The sequence below is a fragment of the Entelurus aequoreus genome, linkage group LG24, assembly GCF_033978785.1.
Source record: "Entelurus aequoreus isolate RoL-2023_Sb linkage group LG24, RoL_Eaeq_v1.1, whole genome shotgun sequence".
NCBI classification, from domain to species: Eukaryota; Metazoa; Chordata; class Actinopteri; order Syngnathiformes; family Syngnathidae; genus Entelurus; species Entelurus aequoreus.
This window is the reverse complement of record NC_084754.1, coordinates 27,145,665-27,165,852: the sequence shown is the minus strand read 5'-3', so window position 1 is coordinate 27,165,852 and position 20,188 is coordinate 27,145,665. Positions and strand designations below refer to the sequence as shown.

Here is a 20,188-nt window from a genome sequence, read left to right as displayed (position 1 = left end):
ACAACAACAACCTGTAAACGAAAAAACATAGTATAAACGAAAAATATATATAATATATATATATAAAATGAACGAAAACACACTTAAAGCGGGTATATCATTGCTGTATGTATACTTTTGACCCAGCAGATTTGGTCACATTTTCAGTAGACCAATAATAAATTCATAAAAGAACCAAACTTCATGAATGTTTTTTGTGACCAACAAGTATGTGCTCCAATCACTCTATCACAAAAAATAAGAGTTGTAGAAATTATTGGAAACTCAAGACAGCCATGACATTATCTTCTTTACAAGTGTATGTAAACTTTTGACCAAGACTGTACACACACACACACACACACACACACACACACACACACACACACACACACACACGCACACACACTCACAAACATGCACACACATAAATATATCCACACACACACATACATAATTTTATATATACACACATATATATATATATATATATATATATATATATATATACTCAATTTTGCCTATTGTTCACAATTACTATGAAAGACAAGACGACAGATGTAATTTTTTTATGCATTCTAACTCGTAAAAAAAGTCTGCTTACAATGAAGCCAATGGGATCGGAGGTCCTCTATTCCGCCCATAAAATCCAATAAATAACCATTCAAAAAGCACCAACAATACCCTATTTACATTTCACGACTTCAATATTAACCAAGTATTAGTAATATTGTTATTATAAGTGCTAACACAGACAAATTATTTACAGCAGCGCCGTGATCACTACTTTGTGTGGCTATGTTGACATCATCAGCTGGTGAGCTGCTTTCTCACGTAGGAGCTCATAGAAGTTTATTGTAGATTATAGATAATCATCTTGATAGTAGAAGAATGAGGACGTAATCCGACAAATTGTTACACTTTGACAGCCAATTTAGACCCGGAAATGGCGAGAAAGACACGGGAGGATTATGGGTCATTCTTTATAAACGGAACTATAACAACATTTTATCAGTTGGCATACTAATGACAGCAGATATTGTATAGTAAGTGATTTTTATGATGTTAGTTGGCTCTCATCATGTCTGCAGTGAGTAGAAACAAGTGAAACAAGTGTGTTTTTTAAATGAATTCATCGTCATATGCTTAAAATGAGCAAAATACGTAGATATTACATCTTATTATAAATTTGACTGTTACTAAATTACATATATACTTAGTATGTATATACAACTTTAATGGAGGTGTTTGTTTGACTATATTGTAAGCAGACTTTTGTTTACATTTATTTACCATTTAGAATGCATAAAACAAGAAAAACATATGTGTTCTTGTTTTACATAAGGATTGTGAATGATAGGCATATTTTTAAAAAAGGACAGTTTCCCTTTAAGAAAAAAATAACAGGCAACACATTTGAGTGTTATAAATATGTTCTACATCACCAAGGAAATATACTATGCCTACCTTAGTCAATAAACTGTAAGTAAGTATTAAAAGATTAAAAAAAGATGAAGGGAGAATTTTTTGCATGATAATAATAAATGACCATGTGAAAGCATAGATTTGTATACATTTGAATGAATGTGCATAAAAGTTCCTTACTAGGTTGTTTGTCCAGAAACTCCTGGAACTTGTTCCTCTCATATTCAACTGACTGCTGCATCAGATGAGGCCTGATGCTGTTTACAGCAAAGTTAGCCATGTCCAACTTCATTAGGTCCAATAGTGAGAAAATAGCCCTAAAAGGAAAAAGAAAAAATAAGTCACAATAAAATGATTGCACTTTTATAATCTATTATTTGTTTCTGGGGCACTACAAAAGTACTTTAGTCTTTCTGTGGAATACAAAAATAAACAGTGGTGTTAAGTCTACATAAAACATTCACAAGCTGTCGCGTGCACCATAGTAAAGTATGGCAATTTTAGCTAATCAGAAGCATTTGCGGAAAAGCTCAAAAACCTTTAAGGGGATCTATGATGAATTTCATCTTTTCTGATGTATTAATGTTGTTACAATGTTGGATACTCATGTTAAACAATTTTAAAAGTTCACGCATTTGGGCGTGGGCTTGCACACAGTTTTGGATGCCTCTGTTTTGCTGTCTAGCTATGTTGTGATGTAAGAGCGAGGTGGACATACTTATTTACAAATTAAGTCAAGATCTTAGCCAAACGGGGAGAAGCTCCTCTCCCTCTTTCTCGGGCTATTAGTAAACACAAAAAAGGTAGGATGAAGTATTATTTTCATCTAATCTTAGCATGCACACAATAACACTTACATGCGACATGCAGTGATATAAATGATTTTAAAAGCATCTTTTTTTATGCAGCTCTGAATGGATCAGTGAGAGTTCAGGTGTACCTAATTTGGTGACCTGGTGAATCTATATAATGTAAAGAAGCTTTTTTCAAGTGTCTGGAGAAAAAATAGCGGTGATGACTTCAAGATATATACTTAAACAGTGCACATTTCCAAATGACAAACTATGATACTTTTGGAGAGGATGGGGCATAGTTTCATTTGTAATCTGGAAACACCTCCTGAATCAACGATCTTGCATACATACTCAAAAAACAGGTCATAGAAGTCAATGTGGAGCAAAATTTACACCAAAGCATAACATTTTTAATCTAGACCACAAGGAAATGTTTTAAAGGTGGATTAAAATCATTATTAGGTCCCCTTTAATGAATGGAGGCTGATGGATGGCAATCACGTGTGGACTGACAATAGAGTTACTTCTGAAAACCTAAATAAATCTAAATGATTATTTTCTAAATTTGATATCGACATTAAGCAAACAAAATAATAAACTAAAACTTAAAAAAAACATGATGAACTGGCTCCAAAAAGATAGTCGTTGTACATTAATCATCATACAAGATATGAGTAAACTCACATGCTGAAAAGTTCAAACTACATTTTGGAAAACTTTTACAAAGGCTAGTTATGCACATCTTTCAGTAAAAGTGACTAAGGAATCTACTGTGAGTAAGCAAATCTATACCTATAATAAACTATATTATGTACTGTGCAGAACTACAGTCTACATTGACATACTTGAGCAGAGGCACAAAATCGGTGATCTCCTTAAGTTTACTGATTTCTTCATCCCTGCAAGGGGCACAGAGAGAGCCCATCATCTCAATAATGAACTGAGACAGACTGCCAATGTCAAGTGCTCCTTTTTCTGCCTGCTGCTGGATTAGAGCCAAATCCAGGACCTCCTGAATACGGGACCGCAGGTGACCATGGCCCGGCAGTAAGAAAGACAGCACCGTCTGCATAGAAATGATTAAGTGAAAGAAGGGATGAACAAATATGGACAACTAAAGAAAAAAGCCACATTTAGTAATTGTGCCTACTACATATTCTTATTTTAGCTACAAAACCCAAAACCAGTGAAGTTGGCACGTTGTGTAATTCGTAAATAAAAACAGAATACAATGATTTGTAAATCCTTTTCAATTTATATTCAATTGAATAGACTGCAAAGACAAGATATTTATTGTTTGAACTGAGAAACTTATTTTTTTTTGGCAAATAATCATTAACTTACAATTTAATGACAGCAACACATTGTAAAAAAGTTGGCACAAGGGCATTTTTACCACTGTGTTACATGGCCTTTCCTTTTTTTATTTTTTTCCAAATCATATAGTTGATGTAGATGCCTATATTGGCTGTTCAGATTTACTTTACAAAAGAGAAGTGTAGGATACTTCTCTTCTTATGGCCTTTCCTTTTAACAACACTCAGTAAACATTTGGGAACTGAAGAGACCAATTTTTGAAGCTTTTCAGGTGGAATTCTTTCCTATTATTGCTTGATGTACAGCTTAAGTTGTTCACAGTCCGAGGTCTCCGTTGTGGTATTTTAGGCTTCATAATGCGCCACACATTTTCAATGGGAGACAGGTCTAGACTACAGGCAGGCCAGTCTAGTACCCGCACTCTTTTACTATGAAGCCACGCTGTTGTAACACGTGGCTTGGTATGTCTTGCTGAAATAAGCAGGGGCGTCCATGATAACGTTGTTTGGATGGCAACATATGTTGCTCCAAAACCGGTATGTACCTTTCAGCATTAATGGTGCCTTCACAGATGTGTAAGTTACCCATGCCTTGGGCTCTAACACACCCCCATACCATCACAGATGCTGGCTTTTGAACTTTGCGCCTAGAACAAACCGGATGGTTCTTTTCCTCTTTGTTCCGGAGGACATTACGTCAAGTTTCAAAAAACAATTTGAAATGTGGACTCATCAGACCACAGAACACTTTTAAACTTTGCAGCTTGGTCCCAGCGGAGCCGGCGCCGTTTCTGGGTGTTTTTGATAAATGGCTTTCGCTTTGCATAGTAGAGTTTTAACTTGCACTTACAGATGTGGCGACAAACTGTAATTACTGACAGTGGTTTTCTGAAGTGTTCCTGAGCCCATGTTGTGATATCCTTTACACACTGATGTCGGTTGTTGATGCAGTCACGGGCATTCAATGTTACGTGCAGTGATTTCTCCAGAACCTTTTGATGATATTACAGACCTTAGCTGGTGAAATCCCTAAATTCCTTGCGAGCTCATAGAGAAATGTTGTTGTTAAACTGTTCAACAATTTGCTCACGCATTTATTCATAAAGTGGTGACCCTCGCTCCATCCTTGTTTGTGAATGACTGAGCATTTCATGAAAGCTGCTTTTATACCCAATCATGGGACCCATCAGTTCCCAATTAGCCTGTTCACATGAGGGATTTTCCAAATAAGTGTTTGATGAGCATTCCTCAACTTTCTCAGTCTTTTTTGCCACTCGTGCCAGCTATTTTGAAACATGTTGCAGGCATCAAATTCCAAATTAGCTAATATTTGCAAAAAATAAAGTTTTACAGTTCGAACGTTAGGTATCTTGTCTTTGCAGTATATTCAATTGAATATAGGTTGAAAAGGATTTGCAAATCATTGTATTCTGTTTGAACAGAATCTGTTCATAACTTTTATGGACAGAATTTCTAGGCGCAGTCAAGGCGTTGAGGGGATCTGGTTTGGTGGCTGCAGGATTAGGTCTCTGCTTTTTGCAGATGATGTGGTCCTGATGGCTTCATCTGGCCAGGATCTTCAGCTCTCACTGGATCGGTTTGCAGCTGAGTGTGAAGCGACTGGGATGAGAATCAGCACCTCCAAGTCCGAGTCCATGGTTCTCGCCCGGAAAAGGGTGGAGTGCCATCTCCGGGTCGCGGAGGAGACCCTGCCCCAAGTGGAGGAGTTCAAGTACCTCGGCGTCTTCAGTAATGCGGACGCTGTATCGATCCGTTGTGGTGAAGAAGGAGCTGAGCCGGAAGGCAAAGCTCTCAATTTACCGGTCGATCTACGTTCCCATCCTCACCTATGGTCATGAGCTTTGGGTTATGACCGAAAGGACAAGATCACGGGTACAAGCGGCCGAAATGAGTTTCCTCCGCCGGGTGGCGGGGCTCTCCCTTAGAGATAGGGTGAGAAGCTCTGCCATCCGGGGGGAGCTCAAAGTAAAGCCGCTGCTCCTCCACATCGAGAGGAGCCAGATGAGGTGGTTCGGGCATCTGGTCAGGATGCCACCCGAACGCCTCCCTAGGGAGGTGTTTAGGGCACGTCCGACCGGTAGGAGGCCACGGGGAAGACCCAGGATACGTTGGGAAGACTATGTCTCCCGGCTGGACTGGGAACGCCTCGGGATCCCCCGGGAAGAGCTGGACGAAGTGGCTGGGGAGAGGGAAGTCTGGGCTTCCCTGCTTAGGCTGCTGCCCCCGCGACCGACCTCGGATAAGCGGAAGAAGATGGATGGATGGATGGATGTATTCTGTTTTTATGTAAGATTTACACAACATGCCAACTTCACTGGTTTTGGGGTTTGTAATAATCTTCTTGTTTTTCCCTCCAAAATGAAGCTTGATAAAAACACAAGATGGTAGCGTACGTCACCTCTTTCATTTCAGCCAACAGTTTGATGGCCTGCATGTACTGCGGTGGATCCTCCTTCAACTGAGCTTCCAGACAATCCCAGAATGCTTTTTGCATCATCTCCTTCACTCTGCGCTCCAAACTGTACAGGGAAGGAAGAGGGATTGCTTTATAGACTTTATAGAAAGTTGAATTCCAGTATGCAAAAAAACCCATCTCACCTTCCTTCAGGAAACTCAGAGGGTTTAACTTGAAAAGTCTGGTTAACCATTATTTCATGGGCCAAAGCCATGTTGTTGACTCCCTTTGCTGTCTCCATTAACTCCTCTACTGACACAAATCTGGGGGGACTGGCTATAAAGGCAAGTTTAAAAAAGGTATTTAATTTGTACAAAATGAGTCTATGCTGTATGAGCTGTTACTCAAAAATCAAGCACTGGTAGTGAGAGTAGATACACTTTTCCAACCCTGCAATCACAAAAATTATCTAAAACCAAAAACACACAAACATTGCGAAACAAATACAACTGGAAAATGCTGCAGATAGCAAATGCAGAAATCACACAAATGCTGCAGGAAAAAAAAAAAGTATTCAAATGCAAAAAACACACTAACCCCAAAATTAACTGCATGAGAACATTGCTGCACGTTCACAGAAAGAAAAGTATGTTTTCCACTCTACCAAGGGAGCCAAAACTTAGGAATGTCCATCTTTAAAAATCAGAACAGGAAGGTTGGTTATCTTTTTAAAAGGTGTGATGAAATGTGCAACATTAGCTGATGTTTTTAAACCTTATTTGACATCTGAACATGGACATTTTACATGTTTGTTTTATCTACAGTATGAACACATTCATCGTGCATTAAAATGCACAATCAAGTTAACTGTGTTATATGCTTATGAGGTGTGTTGAGACTTGAGAGGCCAGAGTCGTGTAATGAAAGAGTATGGCAAACTCGGTTTCAGACAATCTCCTAAACTATTGGTCAAAAGGCACTCACATGATAACAGGGCACCATGTTAGCTTTCAACTTTGAGATAGCCACAGCTGGAGCCATGCGTACACTGCACTTCCTCATTCAAAATCTCTTAATTTAATTTTTGCCGTTGTAAACATGCATATGCTCTGCCACTTAACGTCATCTCATGTACAGGTTAATGTGTAGGGCAGCTGAGTCAGACAACAATGTCATAAATGGTCTGACTTACGCAACCTTATGTAGTTTATGTATAGGGCATCTGAGTTTGAAAATGACAATCACTGTGATAACGGACCCTGCTCGCAGTTCTGTTAGGTACTCATCTGGACTGTGGAACCATCAGCACACATGTTTGTATGTCAGAAACTGACATTTGGGCTTTATGTTTTTTGTTTTTAATGTTTTCTTTTTAATGTTTTATTGTTTGGTTTTAAATTTTTTATTTTTTTGTTTTTAATGTTTTGTATTGTGTTTTTATGTGTGTAATCGATCTTAAGGTCTGCAATAAAGATTGATACATACATAATCCGACTCGCAGTTCTATCAGATTTTCATCTGGTCTGTGGAACCATTGGCGAGTAAGCCTATATGCTGGACATTGAATATTGTGGAGTGTTTTTTATTTTTTAATACAAGTTTTTTTTTTGTTTTTTTTTCTGCTTGTATTTCTTTTATTTGGGTTTTATCGTTGTATGGTTTCTTTTTCTGTGATATTGATCCCCCTGGTTCTGAAATAAAATTACTACTACTACTACTACTACTACATATCTATACACAGTTGATGTACTGTTTTTTATTATTAATTTTCATGATTACAAACATATATGAAAATCAACAGTCAATTAATTATGTAGTGTATGTGGCAACAATTAAGTACAAAAAATGTTATATATATTTATGTATGTTTATGTACATATGCGTATATGTATATATACACACACACACACACACACACACACACAGGCACACACACACACACACACACACACACACACACACACACACACACACACACACACACACATATTATAGCGCAGTGATTACAAATAATTAATTGAGGCAGCTATCACAGTTGACATACTTCACACAAAAGCCACAATTTCTCCTTGATGGTTGGTCCAAAGCTAATGAAGATTTTGGTAAAATGAAGGTAATATGTTCTTTTGGTTGTTCATGTATTTTTTTTAAATTTATTGCGCCGTCACCTTGTTAGCCTGCTGGTCACTAAACACCGCATGAATGTAAACAGCAAAATGCATCAAATACGGTCACAAGATTATATTATGACGAAATAAAAGCATGTTTTATTGTAAGTTTATTAGCTGGAATATGTTTAAAACTATATACTGTATTTATGTATTATTATGGTTTATTTTGTCAGGAAAACTAATGTCAGAACGACCGCAACGCATGCTTTCAGGCACCGCCACGCACGCCCTTGGTAGCAAACATGGCGCCTGTGGTTTAGTTGGCTATACTCTCTTCAAGAGGCAGTTACAATGCCATCTACTGCACAGAGTTGGAACGACAAGCTACACAGACAGTCCCGTTATGATGGGCTTGAAAGCAAGGGTGAACACACCAAATTTAAACAAAAAAAAACGCTATTTATTGAATTAAACATATTGAAATTATATGTGTATTCATAAACTATGACTCAGCAATTATGCACAAAGCTAACAATAACCTGCTGCTTGGTAATGTAAAACAATTACTCTCAACAAAAGATAAATATAAATTACATTTTTATTTAAAACATTTTGTATGCACATACTACACTTAAAACCTTTAGTATATCTTCATGTTGAGTTACATTATGGAATGGATTAAGCAAATAAGTCAAACAATGTACTGATATGATCCAGTTTAAGAAAATGTTGTAAGTGTTTACGAAGTACAAACAAGAAGAATCCTGACAAACATCTTGATCATAATCGATAAATTGGACATAATCTATAATTGATCACATATTCAGCAAATTATGTGCATCACAACTTATTAAGAACTATATATGCATGTGAATTATACTGATTATTTAATTGTTTGTGTTACAGACTGTTTGCAGGAAGGGAACAAACAAATGTGTAAGAAATTGCCATGAAACAGAAATGGGGTAGGATTAAATGAGATCAGCGTCTTACTACGGTAAATATGTGATGCACTGCATTCTAGCTCTGCATTTTCAAACTAGTAAACAAATACCACAAACATTAAAAAATTGACAACAATTGTTTCTGTTGTGCTTTAAAATGCTTTGTGTTAGGCCATCAAAAATAATGAATGAAAAGGATACACCGTTTTTCATTATGTCTAACACTTGAACTCATTTTAAATGATAAATGGGTTATACTTGTATAGCGCTTTTCTACCTTCAATGTACTCAAAGCGCTTTGACAGTATTTCCACATTCACCCATTCACACACACATTCACACACTGATGGCGGGAGCTGCCATGCAAGGCGCTAACCAGCAGCCATCAGGAGCAAGGGTGAAGTGTCTTGCCCAAGGACACAACGGACGTGACTAGGATGGTAGAAGGTGGGGATTGAACCCCAGTAACCAGCAACCCTCCGATTGCTGGCACGGCCACTCTACCAACTTCGCCACGCCGCACACATTAGCTCCATAAATTGGGTGTCCAAACTTTTGTCCTCAAAGGGCCAAAGTAAAAATATGCCACTGGGTTGCGGGCAAAGCATAGCTATTTTAAGCGTACAGTAGCACCATGATTGAGGAGTGTAACTCCATACAGAACTGCCAAGTATAAGGTAGCGCAGATCCTCATGCTGGATAGGTGGCACAAGTTGGCCTTGTGTACATGCCATAAATGATTGTGTGAGCTCAAAAAAGTATAACATGTATTCAGTGTTGGCGCTAGGAATTTTCAAAATGGGGTCCAGGGGACCCCATCAAGACAAAAAATGGGGTCCCACAGTAAATTTTTGGGGTCCAACTTTTTTGTAAGCGTTTTGCAAACAAATTATAAATGTATGCATTATCCTGTTATATCTCACATTCTATATTGTGTTTTGGAAAAAGGCTGTCATAAACGTTACTTAATTCATAAAAAAATAATACAAAAGAAAACCAATTTTTACGCATAAGTAAATGTATTCAGTTATAAACATTCATTCACTTTCTTTTTTCCTTCATGGATCTAAACTTTACCGCTGCTGGTATTTTTTAAAAATATTTTCATTTAATAAGTTGTAGGTGTATTTATTTCAGTATAAAAGTGTAAAAAGTGTTTTGCTTTGGTCATGAAATGATGATAATGGTGTGCCAGGGCAAATCTAATTGATTATTCTCACCTGTATGTAGATCATCCGTCGTTTAAAAACCGCCACATCTACACTTTCATGGCAAATAATGCCAACAAACTTAAAATTTTGCAAGTTAATTTCAATATAATTTAAAACAGTGGCACTCAATGCCTGTAGCATTTCATATCTGGCTTTGTGATGGCCATAAGCTGTGTGTTCCCCTTTAAGAATGGCGGTATGTGGGGTGAGTTATGTGTGTAAGTGAGCGGGCAAGTTAGGAGAGGGAGCGCTAGCATGTTCAGGAGTGTTAATAGCAAGGTGGATGTCCGCTTGGCTTTGTGGAAAACATAAATAAAGAGTTGTAACAAATCAACAGCCTCGTCATTCCGACCAAAGAGCGGAACTGTAGGGACCCAAATTGGAGGGTGTTTCTTGGCGCCTGGAGAGGCTGGATCTTTGAAAATCATTGCACCCGGCCGGTTGTAAAGGTGTTCTTTTTTTTTAGCCCGTTTTACATGGCGTGCAAAACATCTTTCCATCTTCATAAGTGAGCAATTTGCTGAAAAGTGGCTCATTAAGCTACTTTTCATTGCAGCTTCGCTTTTTGGGTTTATTGCTCGCCATGACGAAAACAATAACATGCGGGATTCCTAATATCGGAAATGCAGTATTTGCGATCGATAAAACTTTCGGCGAATCAAAATTTAAGAAATTGTACCGGAAAGTGCATTACTTTGAAGTCTACCATCCAACCATCCATTTTCTACCGCTTGTCCCTTTCGGGGTCGCTGTAGCCTATCACAGCTGCATTCGGGCAGAAGGCGGGGTACACCCTGGACAAGTCGCCACCTCATCGCAGGGCCAACACAGATAGACAGACAACATTCACACTCACATTCACACACTAGGGCCAATTTAGTGTTGCCAATCAACTTATCCCCAGGTGCATGTCTTTGGAGGTGGGAGGAAGCCGGAGTACCCGGAGGGAACCCACAAAGTCACGGGGAGAACATGCAAACTCCACACAGAAAGATCCCGAGCCTGGTATTGATCTCAGGACCTTCGTATTGTGTGGCAGACGCACTAACCTCTCTTCCACCTTGCTGAAGTCCATAAATAATTAATTATTAATAATTTGACCCGGCAAATATAAACAAGGCGTGCCTTAAAGGCACTGCCTTTAGCGTCCTCTACATCCTGCCGTCACGCCCGCTTTTCCTCCATACAAACAGCGTGCCGTGCCCAGTCACATATTATATGCGACTTTTACACACACATAAGTGAATGCAAGGCATATTTGATCAACAGCCATACAGGTCACACTGAGGGTGGAGGTATAAACAACTTTATCACTGTTACAAATATGTGCCACACTGTGAACCCACACCAAACAAGAATGACAAACACATTTCGGGAGAACATCCGCACCGTAACACGACGTAAACACAACAGAAAAAAATACCCAGAACCCCTTGCAGCACTAACTCTTCCGGGACGCTACAATATACACCCCCGCTACCCCCACGCCCCCCCCCCCCCATCTCCCGAATTCGGAGGTCTCAAGGTTGGCAAGTATGCATGTAGCACCAAACAATTTTGCTTTCCAAGAGTGTCGGAGCTTTTCTTACAGTCACTCACTCACACCACAGTGGAATATGCAACCAAGAAACAAAAACGACCCTAAACAGTTGTTTTTGTGGTTTCTAAAGAAGTTATGATGCTAATATTAAGATAATGATGATCCATGAAATAGTCATCCAATAACTGGCAATATCTAAAACGTATGTTATCTCTTTTTACTGTAATATAACAGTTACCAATATTGAAAACTTGACTTACAAAGCACTGCGATGAGGTGGCGACTTGTCCAGGGTGTACCCCGCCTTCCGCCCGAATGCAGCTGAGATAGGCTCCAGCACCCCCCGCGACCCCAAAAGGGACAAGCGGTAGAAAATGGATGGATGGGATGGACTTGCAAAGCATTCATTTGTCTCACATTTTGTCTTAAAACCTCCAAAAAAATGTTCTTGAAAAAGACAGGTTGGTAACACTTTCACCTCCTTTCTGATTTAAATGCATAAAAAGACAGCAAAACGCTGTTAACGCCAACACTGTGTATTGAATTTGGCAAGCCTCCACCCTTTAGCGGGCAAACTGAAACAAGGTCCCACTTTGGGCACCCCTGCTCTATACCATCAAGTGTGATTTCAGCATTTGCAGCATGTTTCCTTTGCATTTGTTTGATCTCGCAAACATGTATGTATGTCATTTCAGTCTTTTTCATTTGCAGCATTTCCCCTTTGCATGGGTTTCATGGCGTCCGTGTCTTTTTGGTTTTGGTTTTAAATCATTTCTGTGTTTGGACAGAAATTGTATGGCGTCGCCCAACATACAATTTAGACAAAGTAGTGTTATTGTTTTGGAGGGTTGGAATTTGATCAGTGCTGATAGAAATCAGGTTCATGTGGAAATTGGACTATTTCTCACCTTGTGGAGTGTCTGAGCCTCGGTGTGGACTAGGGGTGTTTGTTCTGACCCTCTTCCTCACAGTCTGCTTTGGAATGTCCTGGGTACTCTCCTCAGACTCCTTGCCTCCTCCACCCTCGACGTGGTCAGTTTCATTTGGCATGCTAGCTTCTCTGCAGGATGCCAGATAGCAGGTATAGTGACTTGTACTGTCCTTAAATGACGATATTGTATGGTATGATCATCTTTTTGGGGTACAATTCTGTTCCTAAGCCTTGCAATAATAGTCAAAAAGAAAGTGATGGATTTCTGTCATCTTTAAGATGAGTGGCGTGACAGTGACGCTAGCGACACAAACGACACAAAAACATCTTTGTGATCGTATCCATGGCAACGTCACTAACCTTATTGGCAGATGTCTCCTGGAGTCAAAATAGCTCCCACGTTAGCTCCAGACCACAATTTCGCAGCAGCAGCAGCAGCAGCAGCAACAACAACAACAGAGAAAATACGCAGTTATTTCCTCAAGTCTGCCACGGTTACACTAGTATGTTCCCCACGGCCACGCTACGTGTTTTATTCTTGAGAGACTTGTTTCATCCAGAAAAATAGATATTTACCCAAATAGTATCCGTTTGACGTTGAACACTTCCGGGTTTGGGTGTGGCTAGCGTGACGTCACGCCCAAGTCCCTTCCACTCCATTTACTTCACTCTCGTCATCACCAGTCGACTCGAAATATACACACATTACCGGTATATATATATATATATATATATTAGGGGTGTGGGAAAAAAATCGATTCGAATTCGAATCGCAATTCTCACGTTGTGCGATTCAGAATCGATTCTCATTTTTTAAAAAATCGATTTTTTATTTTTATTTATTCATTTAAATTGTTTTTATTTATTTCTTTTTTTTTTCAATTAATCAATCCAACAAAACAATACACAGCAATACCATTACAATGCAATCCAATTCCAAAACCAAACCCGACCCAGCAACACTCAGAACTGCAATAAACAGAGCAATTGAGAGGAGACACAAACACGACACAGAACAAACCAAAAGTAGTGAAACAAAAATGAATATTATCAACAACAGTATCAATATTAGTTACAATTTCAACATAGCAGTGATTAAAAATCCCTCATTGACATTATCATTAGACATTCATAAAAAAAATTAAAAAAAAGAACAATAGTGTCACAGTGGCTTTCACTTGCATCACATCTCATAAGGTTGACAACACACTGTGTCCAATATGTTCACAAAGATAAAATAAGTCATATTTTTGGTTCATTTAATAGTTAAAACAAATTTACATTATTGCAATCAGTTGATAAAACATTGTCCTTTACAATTATAAAAGCTTTTTACAAAAATCTACTACTCTGCTTGCATGCCAGCAGACTGGGGTAGACCCTGCTGAAATCCTATGTGTTGAATGAATGAATCGTTTTGAATCGGGGAAAAATAGTTTTTGAATCGAGAATCGTGTTGAATTGAAAAAAAAAATCGATTTTGAATCGAATCGTGGGACACCCAAAGATTCACAGCCCTAATATATATATATATATATATATATATATATATATATATATATATATATATATATATATATATATATATATATATATATATATATATATATATATATATATATATATATATATATACATATATATATATATATATATATATGTATATATATATATATATATATATACATCTAATAATAATAATAATAATTATTATTATTTTATTTTATTTTTTAATTTTTTTTATTGAACAACAAACATACATTTATAATTCACACAAAAGTCAAGGCACTTTCAACATCAAGGGAAGAAAACAAAAGCAAATACAGATAGAGTATTAAATATGAATAAATAATAATAATAATAATAAAAAATATGAAAAAAACAAAAACAAAAGACAAAAAGGGCTACCTAGATCAATTTAGATGTTTTTAACAGATATATAAATTTAAGGGTTTTTGTACTCTTAATCATTCTCCAAGATTTGATTGATAATTGTAAATTGTAATTGTAAATCCATCCATTTTCTACCGCTTGTCCCTTTCGGGGTTACAGGGGGTCACTGGAGCTTATTAGGAAATGTAGGCCTTACTTAGACTTAGACTTAGACTTAGACAAACTTTAATGATCCACAAGGGAAATTGTTCCACACTGTAGCTCAGTTACAATGATGGAAAGTGTAAGGATGGAAAGGACAATGCAGGTATAAATAGACTAAATATAGCAATATAAATTATAACATACATACGTAATATTTACATAATATATGTACAGTATATTATATATACTGATATATTATATTATATTATGTCTATATCATATATACAATATATAACAATTACCATGTACAATATTACAGTATATGTGACAGCTGCAGCATAAAATAAGGGAGAAAATCCAGCAGAAAATAGAAAATAGACATTAAAAACAAAGAGAAGTAGCTAACAGAAGGTGTCAGGTAATAGACAGATATTAATTTCAAAAATCCACATTTATGTCGAAAATGTTTTGCCTTGAGCATAATAATGTTGACAAACATTTCTATGTTACAGTCGTTTATAAAAATACCAAATTTGATCTTTTCTATAGAGAATGGGGTCATCTCCACACCCTTGTCCCTCAGCCAATCTCTGATCTCCTCCCAAAACACATGTACACTCTCACATTCCACAAACAGATGATTGACATCCTCTACAGCTCCACAGACATAACAGCCATCAACCTCCATTTAAGTTTTCAAAAAATCATTTGAAGGGTATGTTCCATTAATAATTTTAAATTGTATTTATTGAATTTTGGGAATAATTGGGTATGTAATATGTCGACTTGAAAAATATATTACAATCATACATACATATACATATATAAAATAATTACTATTGATGTGTGGCTGGGCAATTGTTAACTGAAAAGTCCCAACAAAAATTGATGTTTTTAAGTAATGTGTTAATTTTACTCCTGTACTCACGGTTTACACTTACTCTTTTATCATTAAGGTACCATTACATTCTGTAATTGTTACTGTGGTATCGTAGATAATCTTTTATTAGCCTACTTATGTATGTAATATGTATACATTACTGTTGGCTCCCTTGAGAGATAATTATACTTATAAGAGATAGGCCAATCAATTCAATACCATGAATTGATTAACGTGGACCCCGTCTTAAACAAGTTGAAAAACTTATTGGGGTGTTACCATTTAGTGGTCAATTGTACGGAATATGTACCGTACTGTGCAATCAACTAATAAAAGTTTCAATCAATCAATCAAAGAGGGCGCACTCTTTGCCTCTGTCAGTTGGCATTAGAAGAAGTGTGTCAAGTTTTGTGTGTGTGTGTGTGTGTGTGTGTGTGTGTGTGCTACAAGGAGAAAACAACAACTAAGAACAATTCCTGTGCAGTGCATTCATTACGAAGATATAACAGTTGCCAAATACGGTTGTCAACTCTTACACCTTTATTTATTATTTTTAAGCGACTTGGAAAATGTAGTAAAAGCTAAGCTAAATGTAGCCATGCTAGAAGTGAAGCTATCCCCACAAAATTGTAGCAAGATTGGTAGGTAGGTCTTTATTGTCAATGCACAAGTACAATGAAACTTTGTTTTCAGCACAAACCCGTTCAAGATGAGGCAAACAAACAGTGTACAGGGTTACAGAACAGGAACGCTGATGGTTCGCCACAAGCCCCCCCCCGTAAAAGATGGGAAAAAGGTAAACGCTGAGGGGGGGATGAGTAAAAATATACAATCTAGACTGGGCTCCTAAGGGGGCCCTGTCTGGAGTGGGAAAAAAACCTCCATAGCAAAGCACATATACATATTACAACATACATCTCGAGACTTGCAACAGAGGGGAGGGAGTGGGGGCCACAGTGGCAGGCTGCAGCTCTTCAGGCGCTGCCCAGCCATCCATCACCACTAAGGGATTCGCATCAAGGGCGTTGAATGGGGGGTGGGGTATGTGCGTGTGGCGTATATATTTGTGTGCGAAAGCCTGCCGCGTGTCTCTGTTCCTCGACCTTGGTGTCGTGCAGCCGATAGTCAGTCCAAAGTCAACATCAACAAGTGCGTGCCCATGAGAGACAAGAAGGGAGTTTGTTGTGTCTTCGCTGCACTGTCTTTCGGGAGAGTCTCGAAGCCAGGGAAACAATCCAAGTTAGAATGTTTTGTATGCGAGTGAAAATAAAATGAGCTTTTCACTTTAAGTTGTCTATGACTCATCCTCAAATTCAAATTCTTCCTGCGGGGCAGACAGTCCGATGTTATCCAAATCACAAGAGTGTCCACTGTTTTTCCCGCGTCCTCCAATCCTTTGTGGCAGCTTTGGGGTACTTTGAAGACTGCCAGCAACTTCCAATTTGTCGACAAACCAGTGCAACGCTTACTCCAATCAGCAGATGTCCTGTTGTCATAATTCCAAATACGTGGATATCTTCACTTCCTTGACTTTAAGGGTCGCCAGGCACGCGGCACTCCTTCTTCTCCCAAGAGTCCGTCATGTGTCCAGCAACAAACACACAACAAGCAAGTTCCCCCAAACCCAAGATCTTGTCAATTTCGTTAAGGCCAGTTAATTAGTTCCAATGTTTAGATTTGGAGAGCAGTGCAAAAAGAGGCAATAAGAAAGTTAAGACAAGACAAGACAAAGAAGCAAGCAGGAGAGATAAGGGAGAGGAAAGGGTAGCGTCCGCCCTCGATGAGTGCCAGTGAGAAAGAAAAGCTACACACCAAAAAGAAACTTGCTACATCAACACTACCTATACGTTTATAAATATTTATCTCAACTAGAGATGTCCTATAATATCGGCCTGCCGAGAAATGCTTTAGAATGTAATATCGGAAATTGTCGTTATCGTTGTTTTTATTATCGGTATCGTATTTTTTTTATTTTTTATTTTTTTTATTAAATCAACATAAAAAACACAAGATACACTTACAATTAGTGCACCAACCCAAAAAACCTCCCTCCCCCATTTACACTCATTCACACAAAAGGGTTGTTTCTTTCTGTTATTAATATTCTGGTTCCTACATTATATATCAATATATATCAATACAGTCTGCAAGGGATACAGTCCGTAAGCACACATGATTGTGCGTGCTGCTGGTCCACTAATAGTACTAACCTTTAACAGTTAATTTTACTCATTTTCATTAATTACTAGTTTCTATGTAACTGTTTTTATATTGTTTTACTTTATTTTTTATTCAATAAAATGTTTTTAATTTATTTATCTTATTTTATTTTATTAATTAAAAAAAAAAGGACCTTATCTTCACCATACCTGGTTGTCCAAATTAGGCATAATAATGTGTTAATTCCACGACTGTATATATCGGTATCGGTTGATATTGGTATCGGTAATTAAGATTTGGACAATATCAGAATATCGGATATCGGCAAAAAGCCATTATCGCACATCCCTAATCTCAATGTAATGTAAAATTTTCCACCAAACAAAACAGGCAGAGAATAAATGCTCTGTTTGATTATGCATTATAATAAACACAAATTGGAAACATGCCCTCTGTCTGGCTTTTTAACATCGTAAAATTTCTTTTAACTAGCAAAGTTGCGGTACCGTGTGTACAAAATGAGGGGGAAAACACTGGGAACAAATTAAGTTAAACACTATTATTAAAAGTAATCATAATAATAAATAAAAAACAAAATACAGTCGTGGTCAAAAGTTTACATGCACTTGTAAAGAACATAATGTCATGGCTGTCTTGAGTTTCCAATAATTTCTAAAACTCTTATTTTTTTGTGATAAGAGTGATTGGAGCACATACTTGTTGGTCACAAAAAACATTCATGAAGTTTGGTTCCTTCCTGAAAATGTGACCAAATCTGCAGATTTGGTCACATTTTCAGTAGACCCATAATAAATTCATTAAATAACTGAAAATGTGACCAATCAGCAGATTTGGTCACATTTTCAGTAGACCCATAATAAATTCATAAAAGAACCAAACTTCATGAATGTTTTTTGTGACTAACAAGCATGTGCTCCAATCACTCTATCACAAACAAATACGAGTTGTAGAAATTATTGGAAACTCAAGACAGCCATGACATTATGTTCTTTACAAGTGCATGTAAACTTTTGCCCACAACTGTATAGGTATATTCTTTTGGAATGGGGACTTTTCAGCACATTATAAAAAACTTTCAACAGAAACCATAGTGGCGAAATGACAATAACTTGGCCAAGGCAAAAGTGTGTAACATTTTCTTACAAAACAGACATTAACAATCTCCATCTTTACATGAACGAAAATCAATAAAAGTGAACATATTTTTGAAAATCAATAAAAGTGAACATATTTTTGTGCCAGGATTGGAATCCTATGTAACTTTTAATCTTATGTAAAAGTTAACAGTGTTAACTAAGCAGGATGAGGTCATCAGAATCAGAATCAGAATCAGAAATACTTTATTAATCCCTGAGGGGAAATTAACATTTTCAGCACAATCCCATTCAAGATCAGACAAACATTACAGGGAGACAGAACAGGATCGCTGACGGGTCTGCCAACTTCCGGCGCCCCTTACAAAAAAGGTGAGGTACAGGTAAATTATGGGGGGGGGTGATAAAAAAAATAAAAAATAAAATCGGTCTAAGCCTGGGCCCCTGGAGAGGGGGTCCAGACTGAGGCCAAGGGAAAAAACATCAATCGGTATTGACACTTCCTGAGTGGTTTGCTCACACAGCTGTCAAGTTAGCCACAACAAAACAAAACGTCTATAAAATGTTGAAAATAATGTTAATTCAATAAAAGTCAATTCAATGGCCTGTTGATGCACCCTGGAAGAATCATCGTTTTTTAAACAAGACCCTTGCCTGATGTGGTTTCTGCCACGCAGTTGGCAGTATGTTATGATTTTGCTTCCTGGTTTTAAAGCGTCATGACCCGCCCTATCTTGCCCCTGATTGGCCTGCCGTAATGTTTTTCCCTAACCTCAGCCAATCATGACTCATCATATGTAAACCAACCAATCATCATGGAGTTCCTCCATTTATAAGTGGCAATGCATGCGATGTATTTGCAGTCCATTTTCTCTCTTTGTAGCTGTTATGGACGCTACGTCGCTCCATGGGTCTAAAATAGCTAAGCTACAAGAATCGGTACCGCCACGCTACTGAAAAATGTTGTTAAGCTACATAGCGTCGCTACTTGAAGCTCGTTACCACCCATCCCTGTGTAAAAGCTACAAACCATTTTTTTTTCAAAGTACAAATATGAACACAGGATATAATCACATTCTAAGTAATTTCTATGACATGGTCAATGAGTGGGATTTAAAAGGCTGTGCTTTTTCCTACTTCTCTTTGGACATGTTGAAATGTAAAAACAGTAACCATAATATGTACAGTGGTACCTCAACTAAAGAGTGCTTTGAGATAAGAGCTGTCTCTCTGCAATTTCTTATGTTTTAAGTTACAACCCCGCCAGTTGGTGCAGCAATAGTATCTAAACAGCGGACATGTATTCATCGAAATATAGAGAAGAATGAC

The 20,188-nt window shown here is 37.6% G+C and overlaps 1 protein-coding gene across 3 annotated transcripts in view; it reads right to left on the bottom strand.

Moving 5' to 3' along the window:
• tcp11l1 (t-complex 11, testis-specific-like 1) overlaps positions 1 to 13,351 on the bottom strand; it is a 26,083-nt gene extending 12,732 nt beyond the window's left edge. Inside the window, exons 1-7 of one of the 3 annotated variants that reach the window (XM_062035198.1) lie at positions 13,244 to 13,351; positions 13,028 to 13,045; positions 12,645 to 12,796; positions 6,134 to 6,266; positions 5,934 to 6,054; positions 3,044 to 3,264; positions 1,585 to 1,721 (exon numbers count right to left, since the gene is read on the bottom strand). In XM_062035198.1, coding sequence (XP_061891182.1) covers positions 1,585 to 1,721; positions 3,044 to 3,264; positions 5,934 to 6,054; positions 6,134 to 6,266; positions 12,645 to 12,786 — 754 coding nt within the window. In that variant the 5' untranslated portion in view covers positions 12,787 to 12,796; positions 13,028 to 13,045; positions 13,244 to 13,351. Of the gene's footprint in view, positions 1 to 1,584; positions 1,722 to 3,043; positions 3,265 to 5,933; positions 6,055 to 6,133; positions 6,267 to 12,644; positions 12,797 to 13,027 lie in introns of all 3 variants that reach the window. The other 2 variants (XM_062035199.1, XM_062035200.1) reach the window with 2 other exon arrangements.
• Between the last annotated feature and the right edge of the window lie 6,837 nt (positions 13,352 to 20,188).